The sequence below is a fragment of the Puma concolor genome, chromosome D4 (assembly GCF_028749965.1).
Source record: "Puma concolor isolate L17-30 chromosome D4, mPumCon1.1.hap2, whole genome shotgun sequence".
Classification (NCBI taxonomy): domain Eukaryota; kingdom Metazoa; phylum Chordata; class Mammalia; order Carnivora; family Felidae; genus Puma; species Puma concolor.
In genome coordinates, this window is record NC_141679.1 from 74,849,344 (window position 1) to 74,864,089 (window position 14,746).

The 14,746-nt window shown below is 52.3% G+C and overlaps 1 protein-coding gene across 20 annotated transcripts in view; it reads left to right on the forward strand.

Annotated features, from left to right (window-relative positions):
* The window catches only part of ZNF618 (zinc finger protein 618), a 186,020-nt gene extending 173,625 nt beyond the window's left edge, over nt 1-12,395 (forward strand). For all 20 annotated transcript variants that reach the window (XM_086683777.1, XM_086683780.1, XM_086683778.1 and 17 more), the window contains 2 exons: nt 3,721-3,822; nt 4,492-12,395. In XM_086683777.1, the coding sequence (XP_086539903.1) occupies nt 3,721-3,822; nt 4,492-6,008 (1,619 nt within the window). In that variant the 3' untranslated portion in view covers nt 6,009-12,395. The remainder of the gene's footprint in view (nt 1-3,720; nt 3,823-4,491) is intronic.
* The last annotated feature ends 2,351 nt before the right edge of the window (nt 12,396-14,746 follow it).

The window sequence follows — 14,746 nt, forward strand, 5'->3', positions numbered from 1 at the left end:
CCCTCCCCTGCTCACACTCTGTCTCTGTCTCAAAAATAAATTAAAAAAAAATTTTTTTTAATGTGTATTTATTTTTGAGAGATAGAGAGAGAGAGAGAGAGAGAGAGTGCAATCAGGGGAGGGGCAGAGAGAGAGGGAGACAACACAGAACCCCAAGCAGGCTCCAGGCTCTAAGCTGTCAGCACAGAGCCTGATGCGAGACTCAAACCCACAGACACATCATGACCTGAGCTTAAGTCGTATGCTTAACCGACTGAGCCACCTAGGCGCCCCTTTTCTTACTTTCTCTTAGTGGAAAATTGCACTGATTGGATTTCTTTTTTTAACCTCAGCTTACGTTTCTGGGGTAAATTCCAGTTAGTCATGATATATTATTTTTTATATTGCTGTATTTAGTTTGCTAATATTTGGTTAAGGATGTTTATGTGTATGTTTATGAGGGATATTGGGTTATATATAGTTCTTTACCTGCAGTGTTTTTTTCTAGCTTAGGATCAGGGTAATGCCAGCCTCATAGAATGAATTGAGAAGATGTTCTTATCTTTTTTCTGGAATAATTGGTGTAGAATTTGTATTGCTTTTGCCTTAAATCTTTAGTCAGATTCTCCAGTGAACCCATATGGGATTTTTCTTTGTGACTGGTTATTTAACTATGAACTCAATGTCTGTAATAGATATAGGACTATTTCAGGTTATCTGTGTCTTCTTGAGTGAACTTGAGTATTTTGTATCTTTTAGGGTGTTTGTGTCACTTGGGTGGTCGAATTTATTAGCATAAATTTGTTCATAATCATTTTAATGCTTCTGATATCTGTGTATGTATTACTATCTCCTTCTTTCATTCCTGATACTAATAATTTGTGCCCTTTTTTTTTTTAAACTTTTTGGCTTAGAATTTTATCCATTTTCTTTATTTTTACAAAGAATCAGCTTTTAGTTTCATTATTTTTCTCTTTTGTATTTATCTATTTTCTATCTATTTTCCTTTTCCCAGGAAAAGGAACCCCGATTACATATATATACTAAACTGATAGTGTCCATGATCCGTTCATTTATTTTAAGCCTTTTACCCTTTTTGTTTTTCATGTTGGGTAGTTCTCTTGTTCTTTCCTCACTGATTTTTTCTTCTGTGGCATCTGATCTTTTATTTCTTACTGTATGTTTGGTTTTTTTTTTAATGCTTATTTATTCTTGAGAGAGAGAGAGAGAGAGAGACAGAACGTGAGCCGGGGAGGGGCAGAGAGAAAGACAGAATCCAAAGCAGGCTCCAGGCTCTGAGCTGTTAACACAGAGCCCAACGTGGGGCTCGAACTCATGAACCACGAGATCGTGACCTGAGCCAAAGTGGACGCTTAACCGACTGAGCCATGCAGGCACCCCCGATCCTATACTGTGTGTTTTTTAACTATACAGTTTATTTGTATATCTCCAAGTTCCACTTGGGTTGGTTAGTTTTTGTTTGGGGTGTTTCACATCTTCCATTGCTCTCCTGATGGTATTCATGTTCTCCTTCATGACTTTGAGCACAGTTCTGGTATTTGTGACTGCTGCCGTAAGCTCCTTACTGGATGATTCCATCATCTCTGTCCTTTGTGGCTCTGCTTCTGATGGGTTTTTCTCCTGGCGATAGGTCATATTTTCCTGCTGTTTCAAATGCTTGATGCTTTTTCATTGGATAATTGACACTGTGAATTTTTATATTGTTAGGCATTAGATTTTGAAGAAGCACTGAACTTTGTTCTGGTTTACAGTTTAGTTACTTAGGACCACCTTGGTACTTTGGAGGCTGACTCGTATTAGGGTAGGTCTAGTGCTGCCCTTAATCTATGGCTAATGTTGCCCCATAATGAGGGGACCCTCATTATTCCTTATGCATTGAGGTCTCCTTTCTGGTTAAGAGAATGCAATTTGTTTCCTTCTCCCCCCCCCCCCCCCCCCACTCCCTGCTTTCTAGTGATTCTTTCCCCAGTCTTACGGAATTTGACCCTATGCTGGGGCAGGTGAGTATTGAGCAGACTCCAGGGAACCCTACTGAAGGTCTCCGGAGCTTTCTATGTGTAACTCCCTCCTCTCTGGTACTTTTCCCTGTAAATTCTAGCTCCCTTGGGCCTTCTAAACATTGATTTTTGCCTCTTCAAATCTACAAGACCACTGGGCTCTGTGCCAGTTCCCTGTCCCTGTGCTGCAGCTTGGGAACGGTGTTCAGGCAAGCCGGGCCATCCTGTTGCTTTACCACAGTTGTTCTTCTTTTTCCGGCTTACCTGTCTGAAAGCAGTGGTATGAGCATTCACAGTTGCTTGTAGCTGATGAACCACCACCACAGCAGGTCGTCCTTAATGGGTGGAAGTGAAAGTCCCCTCCCCGTCTGTTTTTGATGCATAGATTTGTTTGTTACCTGACTTGCAAGTCTCAAATGCATAGATGAATAATGTGTACAAAACTGTGATGAGATCTTCCCTTTTCATTATGCGTTTTTCCCTTGTTGTTAGCAGTCTTCACATCCACCTGCCCTAGTGATTGTAATACGCTCCTTCCAGTAGATGTCCTAGAGTTTCCTAATTAGCCCTGCAGGGCTGAACACATAGATATTGGGGTATCCTCTTCTCTCAGTATGAAAATTGTGGCCTTGGCCTCCAAGGCCTGATGCCTTTAATTGAGAAGGATGGAAGATGTCCAGCAACCTTGAACAAGTGTCACTGACCCGTTCGTATCCTCAGATTTGTGATTCCACCTGTAACATGATATTTCAGGGAAATAAACCCACAACAACAAAGGCACAGAGAAACAATATTAGAATATCAGTTTAGGCAGGTGAGTTCATAGCAGAACAGTAATATTGGAAACAGCCCAGAAACTCAGCATGTGGTATATAGTTAAGCAACCTGTTGTATATCATGTGACAGAAGACTGTGTGGCCATTTGTAATGACAGGCATGTTACTCAGACCTTTTCCACTCAGAAATTACCCTATAGGGGCTCCTGAGTGGCTCAGTCGGCGAAACATCTGACTTCGGCCCACGTCATGATCTCACAGCTCGTGGGTTTGGGCCCCGCATCGGGCTCTGTGCTGACAGCTCAGGGCCTGGAGCCTGCTTCACATTCTGTGTCTCCCTCTCTCTTTCTGTCCCTCCCTCACTCAGGCTCTGTCTCTCTCTTTCTCAAAAATAAATAAACATTAAAAAAATGCATTGTATGAAAATGGCAAAGGAGTAGCCATGAAGGGAGGAGAACAGGCATGAGCTGTCAGTATAGAGCCTGATACGGGGCTTGAACCCATAGACTGCAAGATCACTTCCTAAGCTGAAGTCGGATACTTAACTGACGGAGTCCCCCAGGCGCCCCCTTGCCCTCGCACATTTCTGAGCTCGAATGCATGTTGTGTGTGGGTGTGGGGCCTCCCGGACAGACTCCCGCCCACAGTGCACCTGATGTGCCCTCAGCCCTGTGCTCAGGTCTCTCCCTGCGTCTTCTCTGGTTAGTCCCTCCAGCACGTGGGTCACGTCCTTGTGCTCATCCTCTTTCTTTCAAGTGACGGAGTTGAGGCTTCGCGAGGCTCTGTGGACAGCAAGATGATTGTCTGGACAGGAGCCAGGATTTGGACCCAGGCCTGAGTCCTAGAAGCCTGGTTTGGACTTACCTCACCCGCCACGCTGTAGTTCTTGTTAGTTGGCGAGCCTCTTGCACCTCAGGGTCACACGCTGTCCCCTTTTGTGCCTGCAGCGGACAACGAGAACAACATCGCCTCCAACCAGTCTCGATCGCCACCTGCTGTTGTGGAAGAGAAGTGGAAACCGCAGGCCCAGAGGAACAGCGCCAACAACAGTAGGTGTCTCCCAGGCCAGAGCCCAGGGGCTCGTTAGAGGTCGCCCCAGGCACCCCTAGTCCCCACTCCCATCGTTTCCCTCTGCCCCCCCATCCCACCACCTGTGCCTCTCCTGATGATGGAAGACCGCATCCGAAGCTCTTACACACCTCAGACCTCATCTGTGGGAATCGTGGCTTCACGGGATGGGCAGAAGGAAGCCCAGGGAGAGGAGGTGATCTTTTTGTGGTCAGAGAGCACATAATAGCGATAAGAGTCAGAACTGGAATCACAGTCGCCTCAGTTTCTGCTGGCTGCTCTTTCCTGATACCGTGGCCTCCTTGTTTTTATTCACTAGAGATCCCTTTACTGGAGGCAATTCCTGTATCGATGAAGAAGGTAGACTAGTTGGCCTCGAAGGTCTAGGTGAATGACACATGTAGCACGTGTGTTATACACATGCTGCTGTATTCTGTTCCCGTGCTCACAGCAGACATTACTAATCGATCCTAGAACATTATTCCCGTGAGACCGTCACACATCAGAGGCCACCAGCACCGCCAGTTTGTGTACCAGAGCAAACCTACTCGTAATTCCAAACACTAGATGCCTAGAGTGGCAGGCTGCTGCCAGGGAAAGGAACCTCAGATGCCGAGTTGAATTTCGTCTCTCTTTGTGTCCCCTGCCAGCCATGACCGGCGGTTTAACACCCAACAGCATGATTCCTGAGAAGGAGCGGCAGAATATCGCAGAGCGGCTGCTGAGGGTCATGTGCGCCGACCTGGGCGCACTGAGCGTGGTGAGTGGGAAGGAGTTCTTGAAACTGGCCCAGACGCTGGTGGACAGCGGTGCCCGCTACGGGGCCTTCTCGGTCACGGAGATCCTGGGCAACTTCAACACACTGGCGCTGAAGCACCTGCCCCGCATGTACAACCAGGTGAAGGTGAAGGTGACGTGTGCCTTGGGCAGCAACGCCTGCCTGGGCATCGGTGTCACCTGCCACTCGCAGAGCGTCGGCCCCGACTCCTGTTACATCCTCACAGCCTACCAGGCCGAGGGCAACCACATCAAGAGCTACGTGCTGGGCGTGAAGGGCGCGGACATTCGCGACAGCGGCGACCTGGTGCACCACTGGGTGCAGAACGTGCTGTCGGAGTTCGTGATGTCCGAGATCAGGACAGTGTACGTGACCGACTGCCGGGTGAGCGCGTCCGCTTTCTCCAAGGCCGGCATGTGCCTTCGCTGCTCAGCCTGTGCCTTGAACTCGGTGGTGCAGAGCGTGCTGAGCAAGCGGACGCTGCAGGCCCGCAGCATGCACGAGGTCATCGAGCTGCTCAACGTGTGCGAGGACCTGGCGGGCTCCACGGGCCTGGCCAAGGAGACCTTCGGGTCCCTCGAGGAGACCTCGCCGCCGCCCTGCTGGAACTCGGTCACGGACTCGCTGCTGCTGGTACACGAGCGCTACGAGCAGATCTGCGAGTTCTACAGCCGCGCCAAGAAGATGAACCTCATCCAGAGCCTCAACAAGCACCTGCTCAGCAACCTGGCGGCCATCCTGACGCCGGTGAAGCAGGCGGTCATCGAGCTGAGCAACGAGAGCCAGCCCACCCTGCAGCTCGTGCTGCCCACCTACGTCAGGCTGGAGAAGCTGTTCACGGCCAAGGCCAATGACGCGGGCACCGTCAGCAAGCTGTGTCACCTCTTCCTGGAGGCTCTCAAGGAGAACTTCAAAGTGCACCCGGCGCACAAGGTGGCCATGATCCTGGACCCGCAGCAGAAGCTGCGGCCGGTCCCGCCCTACCAGCACGAGGAGATCATCGGCAAGGTGTGCGAGCTCATCAACGAGGTGAAGGAGTCCTGGGCCGAGGAGGCCGACTTCGAGCCCTCCGCCAAGAAGCCCCGCTCCGCCGCGGGCGAGAACCCTGCAGCTCAGGAAGACGATCGGCTTGGGAAAAATGAAGTGTACGATTACCTGCAGGAGCCCCTCTTCCAGGCCACCCCTGATCTCTTCCAGTACTGGTCGTGCGTTACCCAAAAGCACACGAAACTCGCCAAGCTGGCCTTCTGGCTGCTCGCGGTCCCAGCCGTGGGGGCCAGGAGCGGGTGTGTAAATATGTGTGAGCAAGCGCTTCTAATCAAAAGGAGGCGACTGCTCAGTCCGGAAGATATGAACAAACTCATGTTTCTGAAATCCAACATGCTTTAAGACTTGACTTCGGAACAAAAAGAAATAAGAAAGAAAAGAAAAGAAAAAGAGAAGAGAAACATTAGGAAAACACACACACACACACACACACACACACACACACACACACACACAACACTGTCGCAAACAAAGAAAAGGAATTTAAGTTCTAAACACTGTGGACCTCATTATAAATGCCCCCTGGAAACTTAAGTGCTTTTTCAGTGTGTGTGTGCATGTGTGTGCACACCCGCACACGTGTGGACGTGTCCCAGCACGTGCACCCTGGGTGTGGGGCGTGGGGGCCCCGTGCTCGTCTGCGCAGCCACGGCAGCTCTGTGCACGCATGCACACACACACAGCCCTGGTGCATGTGCACGTGCCTGCTCGCGGCACGTGTGCATTAAACTGGGTGTGTCAGGAAAGCTGAGTGGGAAAGAGGGAAGACGCTTCACCTCCTTTTCTCAGTGAGGGGGCTTTAAAGACTCCGTTTTCAGGTGTGCAGATTGGTAGAAAGCTGATGTCGTAAAACGTTCAGGCAGCTGAGATCTGAAGTGACTTGACGCTCTCTGTCCTTGACCCCGTGGTCCCCACCCATCCCTCCTGACCCTCCCCCCCCCACCCCCCTCCATGCACTCCTGACCCTCATGCACCCACCCCTCCCCGGCTGCTCTGCCATGGATTCTCCAGACTGCATCAGATGGACAGTTTCTGCACTGGACTTTGTTCTCGTTCACCTTCAGGGCATTGAGCTGTTGCCTTCGAGATACCCTTGGGTGTCACAGGGCAGCCGCCTTAGAAACACATCTATCTATCTCCCCAAATCAGGAAAGGAGACTTTAAGAATATAAAGCTGACTTTTTGCTTTTTAATATAAGATAGAAAAAAAACATTTTTTAAAGAAGTATAGATACTGTCTCCACTCCTTAATAATTGTTTTTCCTAACATTTTAGCAGTTTTTACCTGTTTTTTTTTTTTTTTTTTTTCGAATTTGATTTTAGACTCTGCTAGGAGGCACTGAATGTCTGTAACTTATGTTTTGGAGGTTTTTTTTTTTTTTTTTTTTCCCCAGTTGCCCTTTTTGTTCCTCAAATCACACTGTAAACTAGCTCATCTCAGTGGTATACTCAGTATCCTAAGGTTTTTATTAGCCCTCGCTGTACAGTCCCATTTTCATGTATTTGAACAGCCAAGACCATGAACGTACTTGGCTTGGCTGTTTGGGAACCAGGAGTGGGGTTGGAGTCACGGATTTCACAGAGGTGGGGTTCGGTGGAAGCCATAGGGAAGCATGTGGCTTGGGAGTGTTCCTGAATGTAAGCGGAAGGCCCGCCCTCCTGGTTCGCTGTGTCTGGTACTGCGAATGTCTGATTTATATACCCAGAGTGCATTACACTACTCGCCCCATCACTGACACTTCCGGCTCCACAGGGACTCCTGAGTCCACCCATGTTCACGTCTGTCTCGCCTCGGACCCACGGCCCCTCCCCCCTCCCCAGGACCCCAGGGATTCCAGTGGTTCCATTGCCCGCAGCCTGGGGTTCCCCACGTGGGCCTCAGCCCTCCTTCCAGGACAGTAGTTGAGCAACGGTGCCTTGTGGGCCTAACAGTTGATGTCTTGAAGATAGAATGGCATTATCAGACCACACTCCCCTTGAGGCTGTGAAAGATGGCTTTTCTCTCCATGAGGAATTTACGTTTTACACACTCAGTCCATATGGCAAGAGGGTGGCCCCTTTGCCCTTACAAGAGGTGGTCTGTCACGGTCAGTACTCCACCCCCCACCCCACCTCTCCACGAGTAACGTGCCGGTGGCCGCCTGCCCCCTCGGTGCCCACGCCTGTAGGATACAGATGGTTACGCCAAGGGCTTCGGGCGAAGAACGACCACCATCACGGAGGACTCTTTGCAAAGGCACGTTTTACCATTTTGAGGGTTGACTCCACTCCGTCCCTTCCTGTTAATAAAGCATTACTTAGCCGTGAGATACCTCGATTCCAAAAAGCACTGTACAACATCCCCATCCCCGGGTCCGTAGCAGATGGGGAAGTCGAGTTGGTTCAGAGACTCAAGAAGGCTTAGGATTATAGGCCAGAACAGTGTCCCTGGGGGCCGAGCCCGCTCACGTCACCTCATGAGAACTAACCCAGCTTTCCCCTCCCAAGTGTTGGACGTACTAAAACGCATCAAAGCGGGCCATTCGAAGCTTCACTCCAGCAAGCCGTGGTCTCGGGAACCAATGTGCCATTTCCTCTCCTGGAGAAGCTCTGGGTATTTCTCCCCATTTCCAATTGGGTCACGTCACCAGAAGAGCCTCCATCTGCACTGGACGGTCACCGGATGGCGCTTTCTAGAGCGCGTGGGAGAATCAGCAGACCTTACGATCGGAGCTTTGAGGACATTTCAGAAGGCGTCTGCAGGGTTGCTGAAGAGTGACAGATGTATCCTGCAGCAGAAGGCCCCTCCGGTTTTGCTTTGCTGCTGGGGGAGGGTCCGCGACCTGGCCCTTTGAACCGCATGAGGAGGATCAGAGTTGCCCACTTGGTGTGGTTGGTGGGAGCAGAGCCTCGGAGCCCGTCCTCTCTCTACTGAAGGCAGAGTGGTTACACCGTTGCCCTGTGTTTGGGCCAGTTAGTTAGAAAACAGACATTTTACTCTCTTGCAAAGCCATCAGAGACCAAGCCCAGATAATGCGTTTAGAGCACTCCACATTCTCTTTGGAACACGGGGATATCTGCCCTCCAGAGTGAAAATTCGAGGAAGTCTAGTTAACTAAACTTTAGGTATGAAGTCCTATGTGTCCCCCCCCCCCCCCCCGTTCTGTTCTTTTTTCCAACCCTCGGGCTTGGCTTGCTCTGCAGGTTTAAGGTGGATGCCACTGGACACTCTCAACGCTGTCTCCAGGGGCTGCCTCCTCCAGGATGGTGACCAGGTGGCAGGTGGTCCTTTCTCTCTTGCAGCCACTGGTTCCTCAGAAACGGGTCGCGAACAGGAAAGGCTGTATCAAGGTGCCCCTTCAATCGGCTTTCTCACGCAGGCCATTCCCGTAGTGCACGTCTTGCTGCAGTGAACAGCTTAGTAAAATCCAAAGATCTCACAGGCTCAGCCACTGGCCCCTCGTTTCCAGCAATATCCACCTTACCCACATTCTAGTTTAGCCAAAGGACTGAGGTAGACTCTTCCAGTTCATCTCCCGGCACCTCCCCTGGCATCGACCTTCAGAAAGATTCTGTCTTCTGCACCCCCGTTCTGTGACCACTTTGGGACTTTCCACCACAGGCCCTTGGTTGCTGGCAGAGCAGGAAATAGGGCCATTTCTGTCATGTTCTCGACCGCTCAAGGTGGTCGTGTGCTGACTCGGACACGGCCTGCCTCAAGCCATGCGATTCCCAGGACAGAAATGGTCTGGCGCTGACATCCATGGAGCCCAGGGGGGAGGTGGAGACAACGCGCCTCCCCTCTGTGGGGTGTTTTCCCCTCCCGTGAGGCCACTGGGCTTCACCACCAAAGCCAGGGCCAAGGACTGCAGCCTCACGGGTGGTCGATGGAATAGCCTGGGCGTGGCTGCTCTTGTCCCAACACCGTTCTCCCTCCCTGTGCCCGGGTCCACCAGCCAGGCCCCCCTCAGATGGGGGCTGAAAGCCGGGAAGCGAAATGGAGGGGCCGCGCGAGCAGAGCTCCTGCCTGCACTTCACCTTGGGGGTTTGTGGTGCAGAAAGCTGTGGGCCGTACCTGCCAGCGAGGTTCCTTTGCCACCGTCCCCACCTGATGGCCTCTGGCTTGGCTGCTGGGGACCGGCCCTTGGCTGGGAGAAGGGTACAAAGGTTTCCTGGTGAGAGAACCGTCCGAGGAAGGACTTTCTTTTTACATCTGGTCCATTGGCTGGCAAGTGATCTCTCCCTGAGTTTGCTCTTTATCTCCTGCACTTTGAAGAAACACCAGGGAAAAACTCTGCAAGGCGTGTTTTCCACTGTGAAGCCTCATCTCGCCTTCAGGAGGCCCCTGTGCTTATGCGAGGGGCAACCTGGGGAGACGTCAGGGATGCAGCACGCACTCTCGGGGGCCACGCGTTCACGAGAAAGGCTTGAAGGAAAGCTGGGTTGTGAACGGAGCTGGGCTCCTGTGAGCGACCGCCCAGGACGGGGGCAGTACCTGGGAGCCGTCGTCAGGATGGCTGTGCTCGCAGAGACGGGAAGAGGAGGTAACACGGGGCATCGGGAGCGGTCTCCCGCCCCGCTGAGCTGGGGTGAGTTCACAGCACGGCGTCTGTGTCCCCGGGGCGTACCTGACGGGGAGCTCCCGGAAAGGCTGCTGGTTTAGGTAGAATAGAGAGGCTGAGTCAGACTCCGGCCGTCCCCTGGAGACCGTCGGTGGGGGCTCCCGCCTCAGCCCTGCCGGCCCCAGCCCAGGCCCCCGGATCCAGCTGGGCCGCGGGGAGGACTGGGAGGGGGCCTGCCCCTCTCTTCACTGTGGCTAACGTTTGCTAGGCCAGTTATGGTGAACCAATGATACAGTGTCTTGTCCTCTTATGTTTCCCTCCCGGTTTCCCCTCTTCAGGGTCTTCTGGAGGATTTGGTGGTGGTGGTGGTGGTATTGTTTTTCTTCCTCTCTCATTCGGGTTTGAGGACAGTGGTCAGTAGAGGCCTGCCTTTCCCTGGAGGGGCCTGTGGGTTCTGTGTGAAGACGCACCTGCTCCCGCTTTGATGAGGGGGAAGGTCCTTAGGTCGCCGTTGGCTTCTGTTCATGCCCCCATGGCCGCCACTGGCCACCACCACGGGTGTCACTTTAAAGATCCAGCTCCTGTTCCAGAGGATTCGCTAGGTCTGCAGTTGGGCGTCAGCATCAGGACCCACGAGGGTCCTACCCACCCGTGCGTCCCCACCGGGCACCTTGACTCTTCGAACCAAAGTTCCTTAAAGGGGCACAGCCCAGCCTTGTCCGCAACCTCAGGGGCCTGGGATCCCTGTGGCGCTTCCTGAAGTCCAGGTCGGCAGAGACCGTGGGGTCTGCGGCCAGCCGGAAGGAGGCCTCCTCCCACAACCCACGTGCCAGCCGGTCCCCGCCTGGGGCCCTCCCTCCCGCCCAGCCGGGGGGTGGGGGTGGGGGGCCGGGTTCCCAGGCGGCGAGCCAGCTCGCGGACTGGCGTGGGGCTGGGACTCGCCAGCCAGGAGAGAGAGGACCCGCCAGGCAGCACGTCCGGGGCCATTCAGATCCCAAGCATCAGGAAATCATTTTGTACAACCACCCGAAGCAGAGATATTTTTTAAGAAGCGTAAATTATTTTCAGTTGTTTTCTGATCCTGCCTTTTTCTTTTCCCTGCAACTTCGCATCGGTGATTCTTTCACATCAGGTAAATCTCGAGAAAGCCTTGGTGCCCCTCCCTCCCTGCACCCCGCTCAGTAACCACGTGCGTGCACCCCATCCTTTCTCAGTAGTTAAGACGTTCTAGGCAATACCATAGGCACATCTGACTGTGTCTCTCTCTTCGAGTGCAAGAAACTCAAGTCATCTTAAAAAAATACAAAAAAAAAAAATTTACAAAAAAACAAACACAAAAAAAATATCTTTTTTAGGCCAGAGTTTTCTACAGGTATTAATGAATATTTTTCTTAATCCTTATAAGTTTTATGTGTTTAATATTTCTTAATACCGGTAGCATTAATTTATACTTTTGTAGCAACACAATATTTTTATAAACAGCCAGTGCTTGGCTCCAGTCTCCACGAGGGGTTTATGCAGGGCCATCTTGGGACCCTGCGTACCATGTACTGTATTTAAAAAAAAGTTACCTAGTGTCACCCTTGCTGTGTTAATTAACAAAAGACGTTGTTCGCGGTCTCCTGTGTCGTTGGTGTGGATCCAACAGCTCTCCAAGGAGTCACGTTGCATGGGGGTTGAGTTGACGGTTCTTGTGATACGTAAACCTCCGAGACCAAACTTGAGGGTTTATTTAGGGTTTTTTTGTTCGTCCTTTGGGATTTTCGTTTCACTTTGTTTTGGTACCGTATCTCCATTTACAGCCAAATCCGTTTCGTGATGTTTAAAACTTTTTCTGATGTGAAATGGAGGAAAGGAACAGGAAAAAAAAAAAAAAAAAAAAGATTTTTACAAAGTAATAAAATTTAAAACTGAGCTGTTTCAATGTTGCTGTTTTTACCTGTCTGTTCTTGTCCAAAAGTGGGACATTCCCAGGAAGAAGAGGAAGGTTCCGCTTGGTTCCTTAAATCGCCAAAAGCCCCCGCCCAGAATTCACACCCTACCCCCGAATTCTTGCAACATTATTTCCCAGTTGGTTGATGCCAAGGCAAAAAGACATCCTTTTAATGGTTAGAGAGGATCAGTTACTTAAACGATTTCATGTCAGTGTTGTATTTATGGTTTTACAATAAAACAACCTTTAGGAAGATAGCGGTGTGTGGTGTCATTTCTTGGGTCTGGCGTCGGGCCATGTCATCCGGTGGGGAGCAGGGCCCTGGTGAGTAGAGATGGGCCGGAGGCAGGACCCCGGGGGTGACACAGCCGGAGTAAGGTCGGGGTGTCAGCTCCTTACCTGAGTCCGTTACTCGTAACCGGCACGAGACCCAGCGCAGCAGACGTGTTGATAAATGAGGGAAAGAAGGGGCTCGTGTGGACCTTGTTTTGAGGAGCATTGTCCCTCACAAGAAGGAGGGACTTCATCTGAGTCCTACAAGCCCAGTGCCCGAGGGCCACGTCCGGGTGTCCTTGTCCAGTGGTTACTTGTGTGCCTCTTGTGACCCCGAGCCCGGCAACATCGGCCTCCCCAGGGACACGTGTGACTGTGTGTTGTATCACCCTCGGGTTGGGGAAGAGTGTCCGTGGCTTTGCCGAGTTCCTGAGGGCATGTGTGACTGTCCACACACTTAGAATCTGCCCACCATGAATAGTCAGGCGGAGGGCGAGCGAGTAGGAGAGAGGACGCCAGCAGAAGGCCAGCGGCGTGGCCTGGGTGAGCCAGAAGGGTGAGCAGCCGTGAGGGGTCTGCTCGAAGGCAAACGCAGTCTTGCTTTATCCTTGCCTCAACCAGATGACGAGGTGCTGCCCTTGAAAGAGGAGGTGGCGCGCAGATTGGCCGAACAAATCCCCCCCCCCGAATCCTGTGGAGCATCGCGAGTGGGCTGCCGAGCTGGGCCGTCGGCCCTGCCCTCAGAACCGTCACGTGGGAGCGGCCTGTGAAGTGTACCGAGTAGGCGTTTCCCAGAGGGGCTGATGGACGTTTAATCGAGGAGTTTCCGTGCGGCTGGAACAAGTTGGTTGAGTCCACTGTAGCCGAGGGCCCTCCCCTATGCTTTGAATGTCACGGTCGCAGAGGGACCAGGCATGGCCCAGAGCCTTCGTACAGCCCAAGGGCCTGTCTCTGGGTTTTCAAGTTTTGTTTTTTAATGTTTGTTTATTTTTGAGAGAGAGGCAGAGTGTGAGTGGGGGAGGGGCAGAGAGAGAGCGAGAGGGAGACACAGAATCCGAAGCAGGCTCTGGGCACAGAGCCAGACGCGGGGCTCAAACTCCCGAACCGCGAGATCGTGACCTGCGCCGAAGTCGGATGCTCAACCGACTGAGCCACCCGGGCGCCCTTAAAGTTTTTTTTTAAAGGGGTGTATGTTTCTTTACTGACCAGCCACGTCGATCGCGTGACAGATGTGACCAGGATCTTTAGTAGGAGAAAATTTGAGGTGAGGCTATTTAAGACCCAAGTATTCCAGGCAGCCACTTGAGAGAGAATGATTGTGCTGCCGTCTGGGATGAGCACCCTGGGCTCCTGACTCAGGGTGACAGACGTGCTTCAACCCGGTCGCATCTGTTGCAACTGTCTCTAGGACCTGGCAGGCCAGCAGGGGCGCTGCAGGGGAGGCCTCATCTCGAGGGACCGTCCCCCCTCAGTGCCTGCCCCGTGGTGAGCTAATGGGGTGGATTTCAAGAGGATCAAGAAATCCTGGATTTTTTAATGGAAGGCTCATTTTTAATGTTCATTTTTGAGAGAGAGGGAGAGAGCCTGTGTGTGAGTGGGGCGGGGGGGGGGGGTGGAGAGGGGCGGGCAGAGAATCCCAAGCGGGCTCTGCACCGTGGGCATGAATGTGGCATGGGGTTCCCCCTCACAAATGAGAGGAAATCAGGAGTTGGACGCTCAACCGAGCTGCCCAGGCGTCCCTGGGAGGCCTGTTTTTAAGTGGCTCATAAAAAATGATGAGCCCACATCCCATCCCCCAGCTGCAGCTGGCCTTGCTACCTGCGGCTTGCTCCCTCTGGTTTTGGCATTTGTCCTTTAGGTCACTTCAGAAGAGCCCTCTTCAAGCCGCCATGAGTGGCCCGCCCTGGTATGTGAGGCACGCGTGCAGGGAAGCAAGATACGGACATGGGACGCGATGACGCTGGTTCGTTCCAGGCCGGAGAGCCTGTCCCTTCTCCCTGAACAGTCACCTGTGTCCCTGTCCCTGCACCACCCACTCCTGCCCAGAGAGTCCGGGCCGTGACCACAAACTTCGTCCCTCAGGACGGTCCTCTCTGTTGGAACCCGCAAGCCCCAAGCTTGGGACTTTGGGGGAGAAGCCGGGGGTCTTTATGTGTCTTCTGGCCAAGGGGGCTGCAAAGCTTCCTACAGCCAAGTCCCTACATCTGGATCCATCCCCTCCCTTCTTCCTTCCTGATGAGTCTCTTAAGCAAATGGGCTGTGGGTGTGAGAGGCAGCAGCAGGAGCAGCACCGGTCAGGGTTCTGGGGGATGGAGCGCGCAAGAGAGATTTAT